General features: G+C 45.7%; 1 protein-coding gene across 2 annotated transcripts in view; it reads left to right on the forward strand.

The window, feature by feature from the left end:
• Nucleotides 1-17,090: 17,090 nt before the first annotated feature.
• Nucleotides 17,091-25,271, forward strand: part of OAS3 (2'-5'-oligoadenylate synthetase 3) — a 38,062-nt gene continuing 29,881 nt past the window's right edge. The window contains exons 1-3 of one of the 2 annotated variants that reach the window (XM_055096200.2): nucleotides 17,091-17,541; nucleotides 20,409-20,691; nucleotides 23,303-23,478. In XM_055096200.2, coding sequence (XP_054952175.1) covers nucleotides 17,365-17,541; nucleotides 20,409-20,691; nucleotides 23,303-23,478 — 636 coding nt within the window. In that variant the 5' untranslated portion in view covers nucleotides 17,091-17,364. The remainder of the gene's footprint in view (nucleotides 17,542-20,408; nucleotides 20,692-23,302; nucleotides 23,479-25,271) is intronic. The other variant, XM_034934564.3, reaches the window with a different exon arrangement.

Below are 25,271 nucleotides of genomic sequence, written 5' to 3' on the forward strand. Positions count from 1 at the left end.
TGTGAATCTCTTTCAGAAAAACCCTCACAGATACACCTAGAAATGATGTTTCACCAGCTATCTTGGCACCCTTAGCCCAGTCAACTTGTCACATAAAATCAATCATCACACACTCCATGCTGATAGGCAAGTGTGGACATCCCAATGTAATGGCTTCATTGTATTTTACCGTGTGGAAAATGCACTTGTGTTGCCTTTTGAGAGTGTTTCATTTTATAGCAATGCCACAACCAACAGTAGATTAATGGAATCAGTAATTAGTTGCTTGATCGAAGAGCCACATGGCCACGTGATCAGCCTTCCATCTACAACAGGACCCAGGAGTATACCAGGATTGTTTTTCAAAGGACATAGACATTTTTGCTGCAAATGACATGGGCTTACTCCAGAGTCCTGGAGGGGTCTGTGTTATAATTCTCTAAATAGATATTGCCATAATCTCTGAATGACACCTTTTCCCATGACTAACACTTTGAACACCATGGGGTCTGCCAGGCTGGTGTGGGCCAAGTAGAGGGGCGACTTGCACCACAGCCTATACCAGCTGCAGAGCCCTTTAGGACTTAATAAAAGGGTGCTAATTTCTGTACTTCCCTGGCTCTGAGATGTAATAGTGGTTTTAATTTACTATCCTGGCCAGGGAGGTGGCAGTTTCAAAGGTATCCCCATGACCTTCCTCACTGTGATAGCCCTCACTTAACCCTCAGGCCAATGTGGGGTAGTGTCTTTTACCAAGCATGTCCTTTTTGAATATACATTCAGGGGACAGGGAAATGATCACCAGGTCGGTCCATAGACACAGTGGGCAAATGACAAGCCTGACTTGGCCAGAGCTCCATTTTTCACTCTTGGCTCCTATATGCCCCTACTGTGATGGGGACAGAATCTGATGACGCTTTTCGTTATCAGTGTTGATCCTCTGCCCAACAGTCTTAGAAATGTTGAGTGACTCCCCTTTTCCAGTGTATCATCCTCTGAATAAATGGCCATAGGTCCTTTGGGGGAAACCATTACTATATATGCTATGGTGTCACAGCGTCCTTTCCCAAGGGGACTCTGCCTCCTCTTTGTTAATGGGGTCTAGTCTGAAAACTGGGTTGGTCAGTTCCAAAAATCAGGAAGGGATGATGACTTTTTATTGGAATGGCTCCCCTTAACCCCCTGGTCGTCCGGCCTTGATTTCTTCTAATGGTATAAATTGAGTAGTGCCCTTTCAAGATACTCATCCACTAAGTCACTAAGAGGCCACATTGTGTTAACCAGGTCCCTAACCCTGTATCAGTCACGACCCCTGGCTGCCCCTCCAACCTCACCATTCATTATAGTCATTGCACCCACCTGGCTTCTATTGCTCTGGGAGTCCTGCCTGCCCTATTGCCCTTATCAATCCAAGCTCTGTAACAGCCCCTCTTCCCAGGAGGCCACCACCAGAACACCTCATGATGCAGGTGTCCCTCTCTCCACACATTCCTTATGGCCTTGGGGAATGTTTTGTCCCCTGGGACTCTATTTCCAGACTTACATAGTAAACATATCCACTCCTCTTCACTGTGCCCATTTCCCTTGGCCTCTTAACACCTTCTTCCACCAGCTCCACAGCAATTCTGGAATTTCATACTTTTCTGCATTTCTAGGAGCCATCCTAGGAGTCAGGGAAAACCTCGGCTTCACAAGTAAATGGGACTTCAGATGTGTGCCAACATGCCTGGCTAATTTTTAAATTTTTTTGTAGAGATGGGGTCTTGCTGTGTTGTCCAGGCTGGTCTTGAACTCCTGGCCTCAAACAATCTTTCCTCCTCGGCCACTCAAAGTGCTGGGATCACAGCTACCATGCCCACACACATTTTCTTATTTTTAAAGGCTGTATGTGCACTGTATACATTAAATGTGTGCACTGTATACATTAATTGTGTGCACTGTATACATTAATTTTCTTTAACGAATTTATCCATTTATAGTTGCTTTGGTTGTTTCCACTTGATTATTGTGAATAGTGCTGCAGTAAACATGGGAATGCAGTTATCTCTTTGATATCCTGATTTCAATTCTTTTGGATACTCAGAAGTGGGATTGCTGGAACATATCGTAGTTCCATTTTTAATTTTTTGAGGAACCTCCATACTGTTTTTCACAGTGGCTCACCAACAGTGTGCAAGAGTTCCCATCCCTCTACATCCTCACACTTGTTATCTTTTGTTCATTCTTTAAAAAATGATAGCCATCCTACCAGGAGTAAGGTGATATTGCATCGTGATTTTGATTTGCACTTCTCTGATAATTAGTGATATTGAGTATATTTTCATACACCTGTTATCCATTTGTGTGTCTTCTTTGGAGAAAGATCTATTCCTATCCTTAGCCCATTTTTAAATCAAGTTATTAATTTTTTTGCTAGTGAGTGGTAGGAGTTCCTTACATATTGTGGAGATTAACCCTTATTAGATGTATGGTTTGTAAATGTTTTCTTCATTCCATAGATTGTCTTTTCAGCCCGTTGATTGTTTCCTTTGCTATGCAGAAGCTTTTTAGTCTGATGTAGTCCAAGTTGCCTATTTTTGCTTTTGTTGCCTGTGCTTTGCATACGTGGCCACCTGATCTTTGACAAGATTGCCAAGAATACACAATGGGGAAAGGACAGCGTCTTCAACAAATGGTGTTTGGAAAGCGGAATGTCCACATGCAAAAGAATAAAATTGGACCCTTACCTTACAGCATACACAAAATCAACTCAAAATGGATTAAAGACTTAAACATAAGACCTGAAACTGAAACTACTAGAAGAAAACTTAGGGGAAAACTTCATGACATTGGTCTTTCCAGTGATTTCAGGGATGTGACACCAAAAGCACAGACAACAAAAGGCATTTATTTTTATATGGCATGTGAGGAAGGGGTTCAGTTCCAGTTCTTCCAATGTGGATGCTCAATTATCCCAGCAGCATTTATTGAATGGATCATGTTCTCTCCACTTCTTTGCAAAGCCACCTCTTAAATATTCCCAGAGCCCATCTATGTGGGAGTCTGTTTCTGGACTCTGCTCTTTTCCATTGGTCTATTTTTTGTGTCCTTGAGTTAACACAACCTTGTCTTAATTACTATAACCTTATAATTCTTAGTATCTTTGGGAGAACTCTGTTCTCTTTTTATCAAGTCATTGGTTCCTCTTGGCCCTTTTTATTTCTACATTAATTTTATACTCAATTTGTGAAGCTCCTCCCAAAATATGGGGAGGCATTTGATTAGAATTACACATATTAGCTTGGGAAGAATAACATCTATATTTTATATATATATCTATATAGAATTTGATGATTCTGATCCATGAACTTGGAGTTTCTTTTCATTAATTTTTGTCCTCTTTAGTGACAGTGACAATGTCTTATCATTTTCCCTGCAGAGGTCTTTCATGGTTTTTGTCATATGTATTCCCAAGTATTTGTTTCAGTACTATCGTACTTGGCATGCTTTCTTTAATTTCATTTTGCAATGGTTGCTTCATGGGAGACTTAAACATTTTCAGTGGTGATATTTGGCTATAGCATTATAGGTGATCTTTATACTTTTCTAAATTTTCTGTGGCCACGGGAAATAATAAAGACACTTTTCTTGCACAGAAAAAAAAAACTTTTGGGAAGTATTTCTCACAGCTAAGATCTGATAGTTTATGCAAAGTTGGCAGGCACAGGCTACAGAAAGCTCTGGGGTGCTGTTGTTTGGAGCTGCTGGTTCAAGGACAAATTCACAAGATTTGGAAACAGAGGAGCAAGTGTGTAAGGACGAGGGAAACTATGGTATAACATTGAAGCACCTGAGCTGGAAATTTCTGAGCCCTCAGAGATAAATTTCCTCAGCTCCTCCCTGCCGAGAAAACAAAACTAAAAAGAGTTAATGTTTAGCCAACAGAAATGAGAGTGAAGTTCACGGAAGAAATTAGGGCACAGCTGGAAGTGTTCAAAATGAGGAAACGTTCAATGTCAAGTTTGAGGTCCAGGGTTGATGGGTGAACTCTGCACGCTCAGCTTCATGTTAGGTCTCCCAGCTCAACGAGGGGGTGAATTTTGGCGTACTGCTGTCTTTGAGGCCCTGCATGAACTCTCCCACACCCTCCCCCTTTTCCTCACACAAATCCCCTCCTTGCACACCCCTCGCGCCTGTCTGTGAGGTGCCAGGGCCCCTCTCCCAGCCAACCACAGGCCAGTATTGCCCCTCCCCAAACTTCCCTTCAGGCAGATCAAACCCAGGGCTCTGGAGTCAGACTGCCTGGGCTCAAATCCTGCTTCTGAATCCTATGAGACGTCAAGTCACTTACCTAACTCCTTGGTGAAACAGGCTCTCCTCTGTCAAATAGGTGTGCATGCTTTGGGAGGCCAAGGCAGCAGGATTGCTTGAGCCCAGGAGTTCAAGACCAGCCTGGGTAACATAGTGAGACCCTGTCTCTATAAAAATAAAAAAATTAGCCAGGTGTGGTGGCTCATGCCTGTAGTCCCAGCTACTCAGGAGGCTGAGGAGGAAGAATTCCTTGAGCCCACGAAGTCAAGGCTGCAGTGAGCCATGATCAAGCCGCTGCACTCCAGCCTGGGCAACAGAATGCGACCCTGTCTCAGAAATAAGTAAATAAATAAATACATAAATAAATTTGGGTGCAATTGTGGCTCTTAGTGTTACAGAGAGGACTGAAGGAGCTAATGGATGATGGATTTATGCCAGTACCTCACATATAGCTTATCCTAAAGGAAGTTAGAGCTTATTATGATGATTATTCAAAAATATTTATCAAAGGTCTGCCCTGGGCCATGTTCTGAGCTAAGTGCTGGGGATGCAAAGATGAGCAAGAGACTCCTCAGGGACAATTGTCTGATGAGATAACAGGCACTATTTATGAGAGGTCCAATCAATACAGTTCTATTTGTCTTATAATTATCCAATAAATGATCTAATAATTTATTAGAGGGCCAATAAATCTGATGGCAGGAACCTGTGGGGGGTAATGGCCAGGTCTCACTATTGTGCCCAGGCTGGTCTTGAACTCCTGGCCTCAAGCATTCCTTCTGCCTCCACCTCCCAGAATGCTGCAATTACAGAGGCATGAACAACTGCACCTGGCCTAAAATTTTATGTTAATAAAAAAATGCATGTATTTGAGGAGTACGACATGATGCTTGAATATCATACTGTATCGGGGGAAACCAGCCCCCGATATTTCAATGTAGGTTCTTTTCTATTTTCCCTAAGTGTCGGCTGGTCTGAGAAATAAAGGGAAAGAGTACAAAAGAGATAAATTTTAAAGCTGGGTGTCCAGGGCAGACATCACATGTCGGCAGGTTCTGTGGTGCCCCCTGAGCCGTAGAACCAGCAAGTTTTTATTAGCAATCTTCAAAGGGGAGGAAGTGTACAAATAGGGTGTGGGTCACAGAGAACACATGATTCAAGGACGACAAAAGATCACAAGGCAGAAGGTCAGGGTGAGATCACAAGGTCAGGGCGAAACTAGAATTACTAAGGAAGTTTCATGTTCCGCTGTGCACGCATTGTCATTGATAAACATCTTAACAGTGTTCAAGAGCAGAGAACCAGTCTGACTAGAATTCGCCAGGCTGGAATTTCCTAATCCTAGCAAGCCTGGGGGTGCTGCAGGAGACCAGGGCGTGTTTCATCCCTTATCTGCAACTGGATAAGGCAGACACCCCCAGAGCGGCCATTTTAGAGGCCCCCCGGGAATGCATTCTTTTCCCAGGGCTGTTAATTATTAATATTCCTTACTGGGGAAAGAATTCAGGGATATTTCTCTTACCCGTTTTTGGTAATAAGAGAAATATGGCTCTGTCTTGCCTGGCTCCCAGGCAGTCAGACCTAATGGTTATCTCCCTTGTTCCCTGAACATCACTGTTATCCTGTTCTTCTTTCAAGGTGCCCAGATTTCATATTGTCCAAACACACATGCTTTACGAACAATTTGTGCAGTTAACGCAATCATCACAGGGTCCTGAGGCAACATACATCCTCAGCTTATGAAGATGACAGGATTAAGAGATTAAAGACAGACATAGGAAATTATGAGAGTATTGATTGAGGAAGTGATAAATGTCCATGAAATCTTCACAATTTATGTTCTTCTGTCATGGCTTCAGTAGGTCCCTCCGTTCGGGGTCCCTGACTTCCCGCAACATCACTGTATACCTGAAATTAGCATTGATTCTAATTCTCTGGTCACAAGTCATTCAGAGCATAGGATCTTCGGTGGATTTAAGAAGTGCCTCCCTCCCTATTCTCAGCCATGTGACTCCCAGAATCCTATGAAATTAAAGATCTTGTGTTTGGCCATAGGAGACTTCTATTCACCATCTTTGTTCTCTCCCACAAATGGCAAGGCCTCCAGTCTCCCACATGACAGCTTTGTACTAAAATCAACCTTACTCTATAGAACATGCATGATTGCAGCAGGACTACTATGATCTTGGTTTGATGTATTAGTTAGGATAACATTAGCTGCTGTAACAAACAGACCCCCAAGCTGCAGCATGACTCAGATGCAATATAAGTGTCTTTTTCACTTATATCAAGCAAGAATGACCAGATTTTCTGATTTTTTTTTCCGCTGTGCTAATGTAGGGAGAAGTTGTTGGAGGTCACATCACAGTTCACAGCAACCATCTATGTTTGGGAGCAAGGATGCTGGAAATAGAATCCAGCATACTTGTAGCTTGTCCATAATTACAGACACCTTTGCATTTACTGAACTGAATCCTATGACTTGAAGACCAAAGACTGTAGCATGCCTGAAGGGACAGCCTCAGAACTGTGGATGCCTGTCCCTCCCCTGGTTTGGGTTTGTGCTGACCATAGGCAAACCCACTGAACTCAGGATCACTGCATAAAGTGACGTATTAAGCCTAGTGCCAGGATCTTTAGTGTTTGCAGGAAGGTCTCATGATTTTTCTGCTAACTCAGCTAATAGGTAGTCCTCTGTCCCTTCAAGTTACAAACACATCCTTCATTCAGGAATTTGAATGTTCAGTCCTTGATATTTTATCAACCCTTCATTCTGTGGTCAAAGGGCAGACTTCTCTCCCAGTTAAGACTGGAAGTTAGCAGCCTGCCTCCAGGGATGGGGTTGTGGTTGCCTTCTGCTCTCTCTGTTCCTCTGGGAAGCAGCAGAATCATTCCATGGGAGGACTAGAGCAGTTCTTTCTTGAGAGAAGAGATTTACTCCTTCCAAGTGTATTGGTTAGTGATTGCTACATAACAAACTACCCCAAAACTCTCAGTAGATTAAAACAACTGTGAAGTGATTGATGCTCATGTGAGCATGGGTTGGTTGATCCAGGCTGGGCTCAGCTGGGCACCTCTGTATATGCTGTGGGTTCTCCTGAGCTCAACTCCTTCCTGCCAGTTGCATTTAAGGCTGTTCTGTGCGTGTCTTCTGGAGCCCAGGCTGAATGGGCTTTGGAGATGGCAGAAGCACAAGCGAGTAAACAGAGACACATGAAGCCATTTAAGGCCTCAGCCCAGCACTGACGTGCCGTCACTTCTCACATTCCACTGGCCATGCAAGTCACATGGCTGAGCAAACTCAAGGACTTGGGAAGTAACCATCGTCTTTAGTGGGAGGAACTACAACATCCCATGGCAAAGCATGGATGCAGGAAGCAGTGAAATGGGGGCCAGTGACTCAGTTTACCACACTGAGGTCTGGCAGATGGCTAGAAGTGGCGCTTTCTCTTGAGGATTGGGGGAGAGGGTGTGTTTATGGATTCTACAGCAATCCCAGGCCTGGGAACCTCTGTAAGTCCCTTTCCCAGGGCCTCTACATCTCTCCTCTACATGGTCCCGTCTAACTCCTGCCTCATCTAGATTTCTGTACCACACCCAGCTTCTTGTGAGCATCTCTTTGCTGCCAGAGGGCCCTGTGAGACAAGCCCCCAAGATGACCCCATGCCAGAATTGTCACCCATGTGATTCACATCTGGACCAGAGGAAACGCCTCCCAAATGAAGCCCATCCTGCCCCCATCAGGCAACTACAGGCCACTTCAGCTTTCTTGGGTGTAAGGCAGACCTCAGAATCTCTGTGTCTCCCAGCTAGATGGAAAGCTTTCCAAGGGGTCCTTGGGAAGCCAGCTGGATTGAGGCAAGGAATATCACACCCCCATCCATCTCCCAAAGGGGAGCAACACATCACCTGACAACAGTTCTCTCCAGGGCAATCTCTTTGCCAAACATTGCTCCTCTCCACACTCCAACCCCTTTATGTATTCTTAACATGACTGAGGAGCCCCTTTATAAATTCTGCATTTGGGAGTTTGTTGCATATTCTGTTTGGTTCCTGGAGTTACCTACATAAGAGCCTCAGGCAATGGGATTTTATTTATAAAACCATTACCAGATGTCAGGTGCTGTCCCAAACACTTTGTAAATGTTAACCCATTTAATCCTCATATAAATCCTATGAGGTAGGTGCTATTAACATCTTTATTTTAGAGATAGGGAAGCTGAGGCACAGAGAGGTTAAGTAATTAGCCCAAAGTCACACAGAAGGCAACTGTCTTCTCACCCAGGCAAGAAGAGTCCTTTTTTATGATAATAAGGTGGAAGAAGGCAAGGGGGAGATGAGCAAGAAGATGATAATGATGATGGTGGCCTTCCCTGAGTTACTGTGCTTAGCACTTAGTGTGTGTGGCCTTGCCTTGCCTGTCCTTTGAGACAGGTATGTCAGACTCTCCCCATTTCGCAGATGAATAAACTGAGGCTGATATAGTTTGAATGTGTGTCTCCACCCAAATCTCATGTTGAAATGTAATCCCCAGTGTTGGAGGTGGGGCCTGTTGGGAGGTGATTGGATCATGGGGGTGGATTTCTCATGGGTAGTTTAACACCATCGCCTTGGTGCTATCCTTATGATAGTGAGTACGTTCTCATGAGACCTGGTTGTTTAAAACTGGGTGGCACCTCCTCCCCACTTTCTCTCACTCCTGCTTTCGCCACATGATATGCCTGCTCCCCCTTTGCCTTCTGCTATGATTGTAAGCCTCCTGAGGCCTCCCCAGAAGCCAAGCAGACATCAGTACCATGCTTCCTGTAAAGCCTGCAGAACCATGAGCCGATTAAACCTCTCTTTCTTTATAAATTACCCAGTCTCAGGTATCCCTTAATAGCAATGCAAGAATGGCCTGATACAGAGGCTTTGAGAGGTCAAGTGACCTGCCCGAGGGCACACCACTGATAAAGGACAGAGGTGGGATTTGAACCCACCTTTGTTAGGCCCAAGTGCAAGGCCCCTCCTCCTCATGCTCACTGCCCACTGCGGAGCTGGGCACTTGGGACACACCCTAGGGAGCTGTGCTCTGCTGGGGCCTTCCTCATGCCCCAAGTCCCTGCCTGCCCAAGGCCGGTGCTCTGAGTCTCCTACAGCCACCTCCTCAGCCTCACTGGCCTCAGTCATCTTGGTTCAGGGAAGGACTAAGGTCCCCTTTGGTCCCTGCCAATCTGCACCCCACCCCAGTGTGACCCTCAAGAGCCTGGCTCTGGCCTTTTACAGAATAAATCTGAACAAAATCAGGGTTCATTTTAATAGCAACAGGCTGCTGATGCAGACCTTATCAACTCCATCAAACTGTGTTCCTTCAAATGTTATGCTCCCCTGGGGGTGTCCCACACCCTGACGTCACACATTCACTCAGTGAAGCTCACATTCATTCGGGGAGCTCTTTCTTTCTCTCTTCTCTAACACACGCTCTCCTTGGTTAGCTGGCTGCTGATCAACATTTCTGGATATACTGGTTTTCAGGAAAATATGATGGTTGGCTTCCAATCCCAGATTTTTCACTGATGGGTTCCATATTTACACCATCTTGGCCACAGTCTCTGGGTCACCATTTCCACACATACCCACACACCATAAAGAGAGGCTTTTTCTGAGTCTTCTGTTCATGCAGTCTGGAATTGTATTTGCTTTTGTTTTGGGGCATCCTGGGCAGCTCATTCCACTAATAGGCATAACCATAACCATTGCAGTCTCCACTTACTGACATTTACAACTTTCCAGGCACATGCTAGGGACCTTACATTCATTATTTCATTTTATTCTCACATCACAACCTTGTGAGGTGGAGGAGCATGATGGAAGGAGGAAGGAGCTAAAATCAAAGAATCTGGAGTCCAACTGCCTGGGTTCAAATCCTAGCTCTACCAATTTCCAGCTCTGTAACATCGAGCTAATTTCCTAACCTCTCTATGCCATTTCCCTATCTCTAAAAGGAAGCAGACAATAGCATCTATCTCATAGGATTTGTGAGAAGATTAAATGAGTCAATATTTATAAAGTGTTCGGAATGATACCTGACATCTGGTAATGGTTTGATAAATAAAATCCATTTTAATGATGAGGAAACAGGCTCAGAAGAGGGCGCTCATTTGCTCATGTGGTACAGATAGGTTCCAGACTCAAACTCAAGACCATCTGACTCTAAAACATCTAAAACTGTTGCCTCGCATTCTCTTCATTTGACAGATAATAAAACTGAGGCTCAGAGAAGCTAAGTGACTCACCTGGGACTGCACAGCAAACCAAGACAAATAAGACCTAGGGTCTCCTGACTGCCAGAGTGGAGATGCTTCTATAGGCTTTTCTCACTGATGCTCTCTGGGCAGACAGGCTCCTTAATATGAGAGTGAGCACACACTCCTTTCTTCATTTTCAGGTAAACCTCACACTGGTTGGCAGAAGGAACTATACCAATAATTAGTGAACATGCGGTGAATTTGCAACAGACAAGAGGAGCCTCATTATCCTATAGTTTCCAGGTTGCTTAGGGAGGCAGAAATCACAGCAAGGAAAACCTTCAATAATAAACAGACGTCTCATAAAATTAATTGCAACCCAACCTCTCTCTCTACTTAAAATTAGCATCTATTTCCAGCTCTGCTTTCAATGCCCCGTATGAATACATGTGAACTCCCTCCCTCTCTTCCTCCCTGTCTCCTTCTCTCTCTCTCTGTCCCTCATTAAAAAATAAAATTTAAGAAAAAAATACAAGGTAGATTTACACAAATAGTGGGATCTCAGTCTTGAGTTAGCTGTGTATGACTGAAAAGGATGCTGTGGTTAATAATTATCATAAAAACAATGACATGGCCGGGCACAGTGGCTCACGCCTGTAATCCCAGAACTTTGGGAGGCCGAGGCGGGCAGATCACTTGAGGCCAGGAGTTTGAGACCAGCCTGGCCAACATGGTGAAACTGCATCTCTACTAAAAATACAAAAATTAGCCGGGCATCAATGGCCAGCCCCTGTAATCCCAGCTAATCAGGAGTCTGAGGCAGGCGAATCACTTGAACCTGGGGGCTGGTGGTTGCAGTGAGCCGAGCTCACACCACTGCACTCCAGCCTGGGCGACAGAGTGAGACTACATCTCAAAAAAACAAAAACAAACAAACAAAAACAAACAAACAAAAAAACCCCACAGTAACACAAAAGTAATAAAACTACTGCTATTTACTCAGTGCTTATCTGATGCCAGCCACTTTGCTAAGCCTATGAATGCATTATTTCCCCGTTGCTACAGATGAGAGAATTGAGGTTCAGACAGGTTGAGATCATTGCTCCCAAAGTCACACAACTGGTGAGTGGCAGAGCTGGGATGCAAACCCTAAACTGCCAGCCCTCAAAGCCTGTGCTCTTAATCTCCACCCTGCTGTGCTTCCTTGTCCATTTAATTAAGCTCCACAGGCACACATTCCGCGCCCTCCTTTGCTGTGCAATCCCAGGCAAGTCACTCAGCTTCTCTGAGCCTCAGTTTCATAATCTGTCAAATGGAGGTAACACAAATAATTCCTAGTTGTGACCAAGAATCATCATAGAAATCTGCCATTTCCAGCCTATTGTGCAATTCCTCAAGCACTGTGACTCCAAGTGGCATCAGCTCCTGGAAGAACACACTGTCTTACTGTTGTTTCCTCCTTTGTCAACTGATCCCCCCTTGAACCTCACTCTACCCCTGCTCTCAATGCCCCATGTACTGCCACCTGATTAAATAAAATCTTTTTTGAAAATCATAAGTGTCATGAGTAAGGTTTCTTGGTGTTGATGTAGAAGAACAAAACAGAATTGTGAAATGAGAATCACTGCAGCTATCATGAAGTCCCGCCTACGTGCCCAGCAGTTGCTAGATTGGCCAAGTTTTCCCGTGAAGGGCAATATAGTAAATATTTTAGGCCTTATGGATCATCCAACCTCAGCTGGACTCTTCATCTCTGCTGTTGCCATATGCAAGCAGCCATAGACAACATATAAATAAATGGGTGTAATGGCATTTCAATTAAACTTTATTTATAGACACTGAATTTCACAATTTTCACGTCACAAAATATTCTTTTATTTTTAATATTCTTCTGTTGATTTTTTTTCTTAACGATTAAACATGTTAAAAAGTACAAAAACAGCTGGGTGCAGTGGCTCACACCTGTAATCTCAACACTTTGGGAGGCTGAGGCAAGCAGATCACTTGAGGTCAGGAGTTCGAGATCAGCCTGGCCAAGATGGTGAAACCCTGTCTCTATGAGAAATACAAAAATTAGCCAGGTGTGGTGGTGGGCGCCTGTAATCCCAGCTACTTGGGAGGCTGAGGCAGGAGAATCGCTTGAACTAGGGAGGCAGAGGTTGCAGTGAGCCACGATCATGCCACTGCACTCCATCCTGGGCTACAGAGCGAAAATGTCAAAAAAAAAAAAAAAAGTACAAAAACAAGCAGAGGCTGGAACAGATGTGGCCCATGGGCCATAGTTTGCCAGTTTCTTCCAACATTTCATTAAGAAAAATTTCCAAGCAAACAGCCACATTGAAAGAATTTTGCAGTGAACACTCATATACTCACCACATAGATTTTACAATTAACGTTTTATTGCACTTGCTTGATTGCATATCTACAATTTCTTCATCCTTCTATCCATCCATGAATCCATCTTATTCTTTTGATGCATCAGAAGATTCTTTTTCTGCCGGGCGCAGTGGCTCACACCTGTAATCCCAGCACTTCGGGAAGCCAAGGCCGTTGGATCACCTGAGGTCAGGAGTTCGAGACCACCCTGGCCAACATGGTGAAACCCCGTCTCTACTAAAAATACAAAAATTAGCCAGACATGGTGGCACACACCTGTAATCCCAGCTACCTGGGAGGCTGAGGCAGGAGAATTGCTTAAACCTGGGAGGCAGAGGTTGCAGTGAGCCGAGACCACACTGCTGCACTCCAGCCTGGGCTGTCTCAAAAAAAAAAAAAAAAAAAAAAAAAAGGAAGGAAGGAAGGAAGAGAGAGAGAGAAAGAGAGGAAAGAAAGAAAGAAAGAAAGAAAGAAAAGAAAAGAAAAGAAAAGAAAAGAAAAGAAAAGAAAGAAAAAGAGAGAAAAAGAGAAAAAGAAAGAAAGAATATTCTTTTTCAAAAAGAAACCAGCAGCAATTTCTTCCCGGGCCAGTACAAGGTGGTGAGTGAGTTGACTAAGCAGACAGGCAAAAAGAGAGAGAGTATCTGTAGGAGGATACTGTCACCTTTTATATATAGGCAATAAGCAATAGTTTTCCAAGGAGAACAGCAGATGATTTGCTACTGTATCAACCAAGAATATATTTGACCGTAGTAAGTAACAGAATGTGTAACAGACATTCTGAGTCATTTTGTTACACCCACAACTGTGGGTGACCTGTCCAGATATGCCTTCTAATTCCAAGCACCCCAAGAAAACCCCTGTGCTTAAGATTTTATCTAGCCATGAATCCAACATTTTCTATTTGCTTATTAATTTTTTGTCCATCTTCTCTCGTTAGAATATAAATTCCATGAGAGCAGAGGCCTTTTCACTTATTCACCACACATGTTCTGTGCTAGACCAGTGGCCACCATAAAGAAAACACCGAATAAATATTTATTTATTTATTTATTTTATTTTTGAGCCAGAGTTTCACTCTTGTCATCCAGGCTAGAGTGCAATGGTGTGATCTTGGCTCACTGCAACCATTGCCTCCTGGGTTCAAGTGATTCTCCTGACTCAGACTCCTGAGTAGCTGGGATTACAGGTGCCTGCCACCATACTCAGCTAATTTTTGTATGTTTAGTAGAGACGGGGTTTCACCATGTTGGCCAGGCCAGTCTCGAACTCCTGACCTCAGGTCATCCACCTGCTTTGGCCTCCCAAAGTGCTGGGATTACAGGCGTGAGCCACCGCACCTGGCCTTAATAAATATTTATAAGAATAAGGAAAGGATCTGTTTTCCACATCTCATAAGTTGTCTTTTATACCTTTCTTTTCTATGTTCTGCTTTCCTGTAATCTTGAGTAATTTCCTCCATTCCATCTTCCAGTTTACTGATTTTATCTTCAGGTATATTTATTCAGCCTATCTATGGAGAAGGTTCGGTTTTTCTGTTCATCTTTGGTTTTATTTTGCATTATGTTTTCACTTCCAATGTGATAGTGGTGGTTGTTGACTTTCATAACTGTTCTTATTTCATGGATATGATGAATAATCATGAATACAATGAATAATTATAATGGATATAATATCTAATCCCTCTGAGGATGTTAATTATATATTTCTAAGACCGTGTTAGTCCAATTTGTACTTCTAAAACAGAAAGCCACAGACTGGGAAATTAGAAAAGAACAGAAATTTACTTATCACAGTTCTGGAGGCTGAGAAGTGCAAGACCAAGGCTTCAGCAGGTTAGGACCTGGTCTCTATGCTTCCAAGATGGCGCCTTGAAGAATGTTGTGTCTTTTGGAGGGGAGGAACACTATGTCCTCACATGGCAGAAAAGCAGAAGAGAATGAGCCCATTCCTCCAAGCTCTTTTCATAGTGGCCATAATCCACTCACGTGGGCAGAGCCCTCATGACACAAACACCTCCTGTTAGATCCCACTTCCCAACTGCTGCATTGGGGAGTAAGTTTCCAACACATGAATTCTGAGGGACAAATTTAGACCACAGAAGACTCCTTCTCCTTTATTGATTATTTCAATGTCCTTACATGTGAGTTTTTATGTTCATAGCATTCGATCTCCCAAAATAATTTGGCACCTTTGGATGTGTGCTTTTTGCTCACTGGGGATGTTCTGCTTGTCTCCCTGTGAAGTTGGTACCTTCTTACTGCAGCTGGAGGCAGAGATGAGGAAAGGGGATGTGCCAGGAATGAGTCTTCTGCATACAGGGCTTCCTGTTCTTTCCAGATGTGGCCAGGTATGCTGTGTACTTCCCTGCCTCTCTGCCCCACCCTCACTGCTCCCTCCTTAGGCAGGCACCTCTGCTGCCTGTTACTCAACACAGAAAGGTTGGGGCGGGAGACCACATGTCTTTAGAGGCTGCCATTACTATGCCAGCACAACTGACAACCATGAGAGTTAACCTAGGGTCTCTTCTTCTCCTTCAATCCACTGCCTGGAGCCTGCAGCTCCTCAGAGCCTTTCCACTCTGCATAGGTACCCCCTCCTTTATGTGTTTTGGCTGCAATTTCCTCCTTCATCCAATCTCATATCTCTGACAGGGATCTCAGATTCCAGTTTACCTGGGACACCTCTGGTTAGGACCCAGCAACATTATTAAAGTTTTTCTATCGCTTTCCTGCCACCTCTAGAGGCCTGGGATGGACGTTGAAGGCTTATGCATATGTTCAGTCTGCCATCATGACCCAATATTGACCCTTCTGCGTTCCATCTTCTAAAAATGCCTCAAATGTCCTGCCCCCTTGACTCCACTTTTTCTCAGTTTCCAACCCTGTTGATTTCCATTATGCTTTTAATATATCTTTGCTGCTATTTTAATAGAATTTTGAGCATGTGTTCAATCCACTATCTTGAATGGAAAGTTTCTAAAGTGGCCTGTGACTCAGGAAGAAGACTGTGATTAATGGGCGAGAATGAAAATCATTGCTCAATCCCTTGACTTAAATCCCCACCACAACACCTGACCTACAAAATAGTCTCCTGCCCATACTTGAATATTCCAAGTGATGCAGCATTCACTACTCAAAATATTAGCTGGTGTACATATTACAGACCCAGCATCTCTCCCTCTAGTTGACCATGACCTCTGAAATTCACACTCTGATCCTATCTATTTCCTTTCAGTTACTGTGCAGATGTCAGGAAGCACTTGTTAAGACTATTACCTGAAGTGTACTCAGAGGCAGAGTAAATGCTGAGTCCCGGAGCAGACAGGAGAGAGGACCTGGGAGTTTTTTAGTAAGATGGGGAGGAGGAGATAGGCTATAGCTTGGACCAGGCCTAGAAGAGAGCTCAGGTGTGCAGTCTCTAGGAACCCGGGTGGAGAAGCAGCAGGAAATAAGCAGAAAAAGGAGACAGGCCATGAAGATAGAAGCGCAATGGTCCTGGATTCAAATCTCCACTCTGCAGCTTATAGCTTACAGTCCGCTTAGCTTTGTGCCCATTCCAAGAGGATTTCCCTATTGTAGCTTTACAGTGTTTTAATACGTAGTATTGTTGTGCAAGGTACCATCCTAAACTGACTGACTTTCCTTCCTCCTTCTCCTCCAAAATAATTTTTAATTCTTGCAGACAGACTTTAGATCGTGTGTTTGAAGTTTTTAAAGATGGAATTTTTATTGGAACTGCATTACACGTATAAATTATTTAGGAAGAGTTGGCTTCTGAAGAGGGCAGCTCTGCGGGCTTGGGCTGGGTTTGAATCCAGCCAGACAACTTTCCAGCTGTGTTACCTTGGACAGTTACCTAGTTCCTCTGTACCTTGACTTCCTCATCTGTCAAATGGGTGATGATAATAGCACCTACACCATGGTCGTTGGGAGGAGTCAGTGAGAGTCTCCAAGTGCGCTTTATTATCGTTGGTGGTGGTAGTGGTGTTTAGAACGCACCCCTCAGTCAGACAGCGAGGTAGGACTTCTCCGTTTATTAAATCCTGACCTTTTTTTTCCATGTAAAACCTGCACATTTCTGAAATGCTCAGAGTACGTTACTCAGTATGTACCCATACGTTCTGTGGGTATACTTTGTTAGGTTGTGATTAGTTCGTTGGAGCTGGTGGTTGCAGGGACGGCTGGAAGCAAGGAGATGAAGGAGAGGAAGTCGTAGCTGGGAAGGGGACCAGGAAGTGGGTGTCAGGTCCAAGAGCTGCTAGAAAGAAACGAAACTGAAAGCAGGGAATTTCCCAAGTTTGGGGAGGAGGAGAGAAACCTAGGGAAGACAGGAACTGCAGCGCCCCTCCCCGTTTCACGCCACGCGCGGGACCGAGGACCTAGGACCTGGCCAGCTGGGCGTGGTTCGGAGAGCCGGGCGGGGAAACGAAACCAGAAATCCGAAGGCCGCGCCAGAGCCCTGCTTCCCCTTGCACCTGCGCCGGGCGGCCATGGACTTGTACAGCACCCCGGCCGCTGCGCTGGACAGGTTCGTGGCCAGAAGGCTGCAGCCGCGGAAGGAGTTCGAAGAGAAGGCGCGGCGCGCCCTTGGCGCCCTGGCCGCTGCCCTGAGGGAGCGCGGGGGCCGCCTCGGCGCTGCGACCCCGCGGGTGCTGAAAACTGTCAAGGTGAGGTCCCACCTCGGGGTCTTTATGTGTCCAAAGGGGAGTCCTGGGAGGACGCTTAAGCCTCACATAGGCTTACGGTGGGGGTGGCTTTATCCGCTTGTGCACCTCATTCATTTCTTTAACAAATACTTCCAATGTGCCGGCCCCGTGCTAACTCCCCCGAACATACGAGCCAGGTAGGTACTCTTAAGCCCGCTTGACAGATGGAGAAAATGAGGCACAGAGAGGCACAGTGACGTGTCCAATCCTGTAAGAGGCCCAGCCAGGATTCAAATCCAAGTAGCCTGATTCCTGCATCTCTGCTCTCAGAGGCTGCTTCTTATCCATTCATTCACTCACTCACTCATTCACCCAGTCATTCAAACAGACTGTGGGCCTCAAACTATGCCAGACCCTAAGGATACAGAAGTAATAACACTCCGTGTAACAGCCAGAGTAGCCCAATTTATTGAGACATTATCAAATAACAATGAAAATTATCTCATTAAATGAGTATTACCTCATTTCATCCCCACGTTCAGTGAGGTAGGTATTATTGTACCTGTTTTATGGATAGGGAAACTGAGGCTAGACGCTAAATTACTACTCTGAGTCACATCTTTTTTTTTTTTTTTTTTTTTTTTTTGAGACAGGGTCTCGCTCTGTCACCCAGGCTGGAGTGCAGTAGCATGATCTTGGCTCACAGCAACCTCCACCTCCTGGACTCAAGTTATTCTCACACCTCAGCCTCCCAAGTAGCTGGCACTACAGGTGCACACTACCATGCCTGGCTAATTATTTGCATTTTTTGTAGAGATAGAGTTTTGCCGTGTTGCCCAGGCTGGTCTGGAACTCCTGGGCTCAAGTGATCCACTTGCCTTGGCCTTTCAAAGTGCTGGGATTACAGGCGTGAGCCACCATGCCCAGGTAATTTTTGCATTTTTTGTAGAGACGGGATTTCACCATGTTGCCCAGGCTCCGGGTCACTTTTTGTCACTTAAATACAGCCACACTGCCACTGTGATCCCAGGACACTCGCAGATTCAGGGAGGAGACAAGTCATGAGCTACCTTATCCTCAGGGTAGATTTGGGGGTGCCAGGAGTGGATTGATGGAGGGAACCTGGGTGTGCTAGAGCAGATTTGGAGGTTGTCAGGAGAGGGAGTGAAAACGCAGAGTAGAAATGGCCTCAGAGCACCTAGTGGTTTCCTGGGGCTGACTCTCAGCTTGGGAGGTGGGGAAGGAGGAGAGACTTGTCGCCTAGGAGGTGTGAAGTCCCGTTTCTACCTTGGAGATGGACAGGAGGGATTTCTGTGCAGCAAGGGAAAGCCCTGGCATCCTTAGCTTCCCTGGAAAGGGGTGGGAGGGGGTTCTGGAGCACAATCTCCCTCTGCTTTCATTTTCTCCTTTGTAAAGTGAGCACAGTGCAATCTCCCTGTGCTTTCGTTTCCTCTTTTGTAAAGTGGTACCTTCCTTCTGGGGCTGTGAGGAAGGTTCAATGAGATGAGAGTGTGCAAAACGTGCAGGAAGTGCCCAGCCTGTAATATTCCCTGTTCCCACTTTGTCAGCAGCCCCCAGATGGTGGGAGCTGGAAGTAAAAGGACTGGCATATCATCGGGATAAGTAGGGGGTCCCAGTTTGAGGCAAGCCTTGCTCCTGGAGGGCTCCATCCTGGTTCTTGCTGTTTACTGGCTGTGTAACTCATTTCACCATCTGAGCCTCACTCCCCATATCTGCAGCCACATGTAACTACATCACAGTTGTTTTGTGTTGGAAGTGAGATTAGAGACGTCAGATCCCAGACACAGAACAGTGGCTCTGACAATGCTTAGGAGTTTCTTTTCCAAATCCTCAGGTTGGAAGCTTTGCCGAAAGAAACACTAATCACAAAGGTCTCAGAAATTGAGTCATACCACAGTTCTGTACCCATTCTGAGCAAAGATTGCAAATGTGTGTTCTGCAAAGCAGAATTTGTTTTACCTGCGGTCTTGAGTTTTTAAAAAGTTAGTTGCCAACCTTTAAAAATCATGGATATAGGCCTGGCATGGTGGTTCATGCCTGTAATCCCAGCACTTTGGGAGGCCAACGAGGGCAGATCACTTGAGGTCAGGAATTCGAGACCAGTCTGGCCAACATGGTGAAACCCCATCTCTACTAAAAATACAAAAATTAGCCAGGCATGGTGGCGCACATCTGTAGTCCCAGCTACTCAGGAGGCTGAGGTGGGAAAATCACTTGAACTCATGAGATGGAGGTTGCAGTGAGCTGAGATGGTGCCACTGCACTCCAGCCTAGGCAACAGAGTAAGTCTCTGTCTCAAAACTAAAAATAAAAATAAAATTACAAGTATGGATTTAGCCCAGCATGGTGGTGCATGCCTATAGTCTCAGACACTTGGGAGGCTGAGGCAAGAAGATCACTCGAGCCCAGGAATTCCAAGCTGCAGTGAGCTACAATCGTGTCTGTGAATAGCCACTGCACTCCAGCCTGGGCAACATAGCAAGACCCCATCTCTTTAAAAAAATGTAAAAACTAGCCAGGCATGGTAGCGTGTGCCTGTAGTCTCAACTACTTGAGAGGCTGAGGCAGGAGGATCACTCGAGCCCAGGAGTTCAAGGCCGCAGTGAGCTATGCGTTCCAGCCTGGGTGACAGAACAAGACCCTGTTTCTATGGAAAAAAAAAAATCATGAGTTTACATGTTAAAATTGCTTCTCTTGAAATCTCGAGCCTGGCTACCCTGGGCCCACATTCCCGCATGGCTTCAATGCCTACAGCCATGTGGCCACAGTCTCTCCCCAGCACACTTGCCTCACTCAAGTTGCCTGCCAGGTTGCAAGGCCACTAGAATTGGACAGTATGAAATTCTGAGTTATTTTTCTTTGCCCAGGGAGGCTCCTCGGGCCGGGGCACAGCTCTCAAGGGTGGCTGTGATTCTGAACTTGTCATCTTCCTCGACTGCTTCAAGAGCTATGTGGACCAGAGGGCCCGCCGTGCAGAGATCCTCAGTGAGATGCGGGCATCGCTGGAATCCTGGTGGCAGAACCCGGTCCCTGGTCTGAGACTCACGTTTCCTGAGCAGAGCGTGCCTGGGGCCCTGCAGTTCCGCCTGACATCCGTAGATCTTGAGGACTGGATGGATGTTAGCCTGGTGCCTGCCTTCAATGTCCTGGGTGAGGGGTTCCTAGACCATTCCAGGGTTGGGGGCAAAAGATCATTGGGAACAACACGGGACTTCCAATTCTAGCCCAGCCACCAACTTGCTGTTTGACCTGGGCCAGCCTCTACCCCTCTCTCAGCCTCAGTCTGGGGACTAAACATATTGGACTTGTGCCAGACAAAGGCAGAGAAACCCCAGTTCCTCCTGGATCTGTGGTCCTGCTGTCAAGATGCTTGGCCCTCCCACAGGCATCTGGGAGTTTCCCTCAGCCACTGCCTGGAGCGGTTACTGCTCAGCCCTTCCACAAATACTCCCGAAAGCTAAGCCAAGTGGACATGTGGCTAGCAGTAGGGGCCTGGGGACAAAACCAGAATTCTGCAAAATCTTGTATTTTATGTTGAAAACATCAATGTGATTTTTGTGTTCTCCTTCGTAATACACGTATGCTTGAGTTAAGATAAAAATAGGCCTCTGTGTCCTCATCTGTAAAATCAGGATAATACTAATGGGGATAATAGTAATCTTATAGAGTTGTCAGAAGAATTAAATGCATTAATATATGTAATCAAGCTTAGAAGTGTGTCTAGTGGGCCAGGCGCAGTGGCTCATGCCTGTAATCCCAGCTTTGGGAGGCCAAGTTAGAGACTGCTTGAGCCCAGGAGTTCAAGATCAGCCTTGGCAAAATAGCAAGATCTAGTCTCTACAAATAATAATAATTTAAAAAAATAGCCAGGTAGTACATGCCTCCCTCTGGTCCCAGCTACTGGAGAGGCTGAGGTGGGAGGATTGTTTGAGCCCAGGCAGTGGAGGCTGCAGTGAATTGTGATTTTGCCACTACAATCTGTCTGAGTAAGACTCTTCTTAAAAAAAAAAAAGAAAAAAGAACGTCTAGCATGTGATAAGGGTTGTAAGAGTGTTTACTATTATTATTATTTCTATTATTGTTGTTGTTTCTATTATTATTGTTATTATTATTATTATTTACCTTGATGATCTGGGGGATAGCTTTATCCTTTGGGCAGATAGCCACATCCCCTATGCCTGGTACCCTATGCCTAGTGTACCCACATACTGGGTACACACACACACATGCACACACATTTTTAAGACAGGGTCTCACTCTGTCACCCAGGTTGGAGTGTGGTGGCATGATCTTGGCTCACTGCAACCTCCGTCCTGGGTTCAAGCAATCCTCCCACCTCAGCCTCCCGAGTAGCTGGGCTACAGGCATGCACCACCATGCCTGGCTAATTTTTGTATTTTTTATAGAGATAGGGTTTCACCATGTTGTCTAGGCTGGCCTTGAACTTCTGAGATCAAATGATCCACCTGCCTCAGCCTCCCAAAGTGCTAGGATTACAGGCATGAGCCACCCCACCCAGCCTGGGTACACATATATTAATCATAATAGTTACTACTTATTAAATGCTTAACTATTCCAAGAACTTGACATGTTTTATCTCATCAATTCTTCACAACAAACTTATGAGGTCTGTACTGTTTCAACTTCAATTTTACCTTTGGGGAAACTGAGGCTCAGAGACATACAGTGACCCACCCAAAACCACACAGCAGGCAAGTGTTAGCAGCAACCTCAGGGAATTATGGAAAGTGTTTACTTCTCCCAAGCCATGCCCATGGGAGTGGTGGAGGAAAAGGCGCACCCTGCAAAGTCCGCCGGCTCTGAGCTCAAATCCTGCCTCCATCGCATGCTGGCTGTATAACCTTGGGCAAATCATGGAATTTCTCTGTGCCTCAGCTTCCTCAGCTATCAAGTGGGATGAAGAACTGTACTTGCCTCATAGGGTTGTGGTGGGGATACATGTAAAGACCTTCTGTCCAGTGCCCAGTATGCAGTAAAAAAATATATATTTTTTTCTAAGACAGAGTTCCGCTCTGTCCCCCAGGCTGGAGTGCAGTGGTACGATCTCAGCTCACTGCAACCTCCGCCTCCTGAGTTCAAGCAATTCTCGTGCTTCGGCCTCTGGAGTAGCTGGGATTACAGGCGAGTGCCAACATGACTGGCTGATTTTTGTATATTTTGTTGGCCAGGCTGGTCTCGAACTCCTGACCTCAGGTGAACCTCCCACCTTGGCCTCCCAAAGTGCTGGGATTACAGGTGTGAGCCACAGCGCCAGGCCTGTAGTAAAAAATATCAACAACCACTGCTAAAGGATCAGGGCTTTTTGCCTTTTATTTCTTGGGCATCGTTTTCCTCTCCGTGACACCTCTTAATTAAGGATATGTAGAGTGGTGTTTTGAGGAAGGCTCAGGGAGGAGAGAGTTGCCAGGCTGCAGGTACTGCTGACTCAGCTGGAAGCAACTTTCCTGTTTAACCATCTTGGAATGCAGCTGCTCCTCTTTGAGCTGTTGCTCTAGGGACTACCTGGCCATTTGGGATGGAGGGACTCTCCCACTGCATTCTGGAGTGCCGCCCTTCTTCCCTGCCTCCTGAAAAGCTCCGGGCTCTCTTCCCAGTCCCCCGACTCCCATGTTACCAGATTTCTTCCCCTCCGAATTCTTCCCACTCTCTCTCAGCGCCCCAGGCTGAGCTCGGCACCAACACCGCCCTCCATCCTGTGTCCTCAGTGCCCTGCCTAACTCACAGTGCTTCACACCAACAGGTCAGGCCGGCTCCGGCGTCAAACCCAAGCCACAAGTCTACTCTACCCTCCTCAACAGTGGCTGCCAAGGGGGCGAGCATGCGGCCTGCTTCACAGAGCTGCGGAGGAACTTTGTGAACATTCGCCCAGCCAAGTTGAAGAACCTAATCTTGCTGGTGAAGCACTGGTACCACCAGGTGAAGCCACTTGGAAGGGTTTCTCCAGACATGTGACTGTTTGCTTTGTGCTTTCATAGTCGTGAAACTGTTGTCTTATATTTAGTGGCCATTCATGTTCTCTTCCTGGGAATTGTCTGTTTATGTCCCTTGTGCATTATTTTCTCTTGGGTTAGCTGTCTTGTTACTGATTTGTTGAAGCTCTTTATATATTGTGGATACTGATCCTTATTTAGTTAATATAATGCATTCTTCCAATAGTCTTCCAGTCTGTGTCTTGGGCTTTTGCTTTGTTTAAAGGTTATTTGTAGGACAAAATATCTACAGTTTAATGTACTCAGATATATCCTTTGAAAAATGAGTTATTCTTTGTGTGTCTTAAGAAGTCTTTCCCTATCCTGCCAGGTGCAGTGGCTGATGGCTGGAATCCCAGCACTTTGAGTGGCCAAGGCAGGTGGATCACTTGAGGTCAGGAGTTCAAGACCAGCCCGGCCAACATGGTGAAACCCTGTCTCTACTAAAAATACAAAATGTAGCCGGGCGTGGTGGTACACACCTGTAATTCCAGTTACTTGGGAGGCTGAGGCAGGAGAATCCCTTGAACCCAGGAGGCAGAGGTTGCAGTAAGCCAAGATTGCACCACTGCACTCCAGCCTGGGTGACAGAGCCAGACTCCATCTCAAGGAAAAAAAAAAAAAAAAGAGGTCTTTCCCTATCCTGACTTTGTAAAATGACTCTTTCATATTTCCTGCCATCATATTGTTTCCTATTGTATTTCTGTTCATATTCAGGGCTTTGGCCTGTCTGGTATGGTATGAGGTATATGCGGAGTTGGTACACTTCCCTCCCTAGCCTCAGGGATGCTCCCTTGCTCTGTTCATGTTTGTTGCCAGACTCTTATGCACTGGGGAAAGTGTGCCCAGCCTATGCCTGGAGATGGGGGAACAGGCTCCCCCAAAATCTTGCAGCACATGGACGAGTCATCATAAGCAGGTCTATCAAGGAAGAGATTCTGGATTCCAGTTCTGGCTCAGCCATCTTCTTGCTGTGTGACCCTGGACAAGTTCCTAGCCTTCTCTGGGCCTCTGTTTCCTCCACTTGCACATAAAGAAATATATGCGTTGGCAAATCTTACTCAGGTTCTTTCCATGTAAGATTCTCCAGGGGCAGAAAATGCTAATAGCCTGGTACTTCCTAAAAGGGCAAACTGCTGGGTATGGTGGCTCACGCCTGTGGTCCTCTCCACGCAGGAGGCTGAGGCGGGAAGATCACTTGAGCCCAGGAGTTCAAGGCTGCAGTGATCTAAGATTGAGCCACTGCACTTCAGCCTGGGCAACAGAGTAAGACTCAGTCTATAAATTAATTAATTAATTAATTAATACAACTATGGAGCCAGCCTGGTTGGGCGTTAGAAATTCTATCTTGATCTGGGTGGTGGGTATGCATGTGCACCCACGCATGTTTGTCACCCCAGAGAGAGGGGGTGAGCAGAGGGAGTGTGGAGATGCTGGGTGCTTCTAGCCAGGGGGGTCACTTTCTGGCATGCTGAAGCATCCCCTCTGGAGTTACCCAGAGGCCTGGGATTCTTGCCTTGGCATGGAGTAATCCCTCCCTGGTACGTGGAGATCCCAAGTATATGGTGCACAAATAGAAATCATGCATTTTGGGATGGGGGATAGACGGCTGGAGTGAGGAGGGAAGGACAGAGTTCTGGCCCGCTGCCCCACCCCACTCCAGGGGTGAAAGGGCGACAACTTGGTGTCCTTCTCCAATCAGCCACGCAACTGGGACCCCAGATCTGCTTCACCTTTATT

Source organism: Pan paniscus, chromosome 10 (genome assembly GCF_029289425.2).
Source record: "Pan paniscus chromosome 10, NHGRI_mPanPan1-v2.0_pri, whole genome shotgun sequence".
In the NCBI taxonomy this organism is placed as follows: Eukaryota; Metazoa; Chordata; class Mammalia; order Primates; family Hominidae; genus Pan; species Pan paniscus.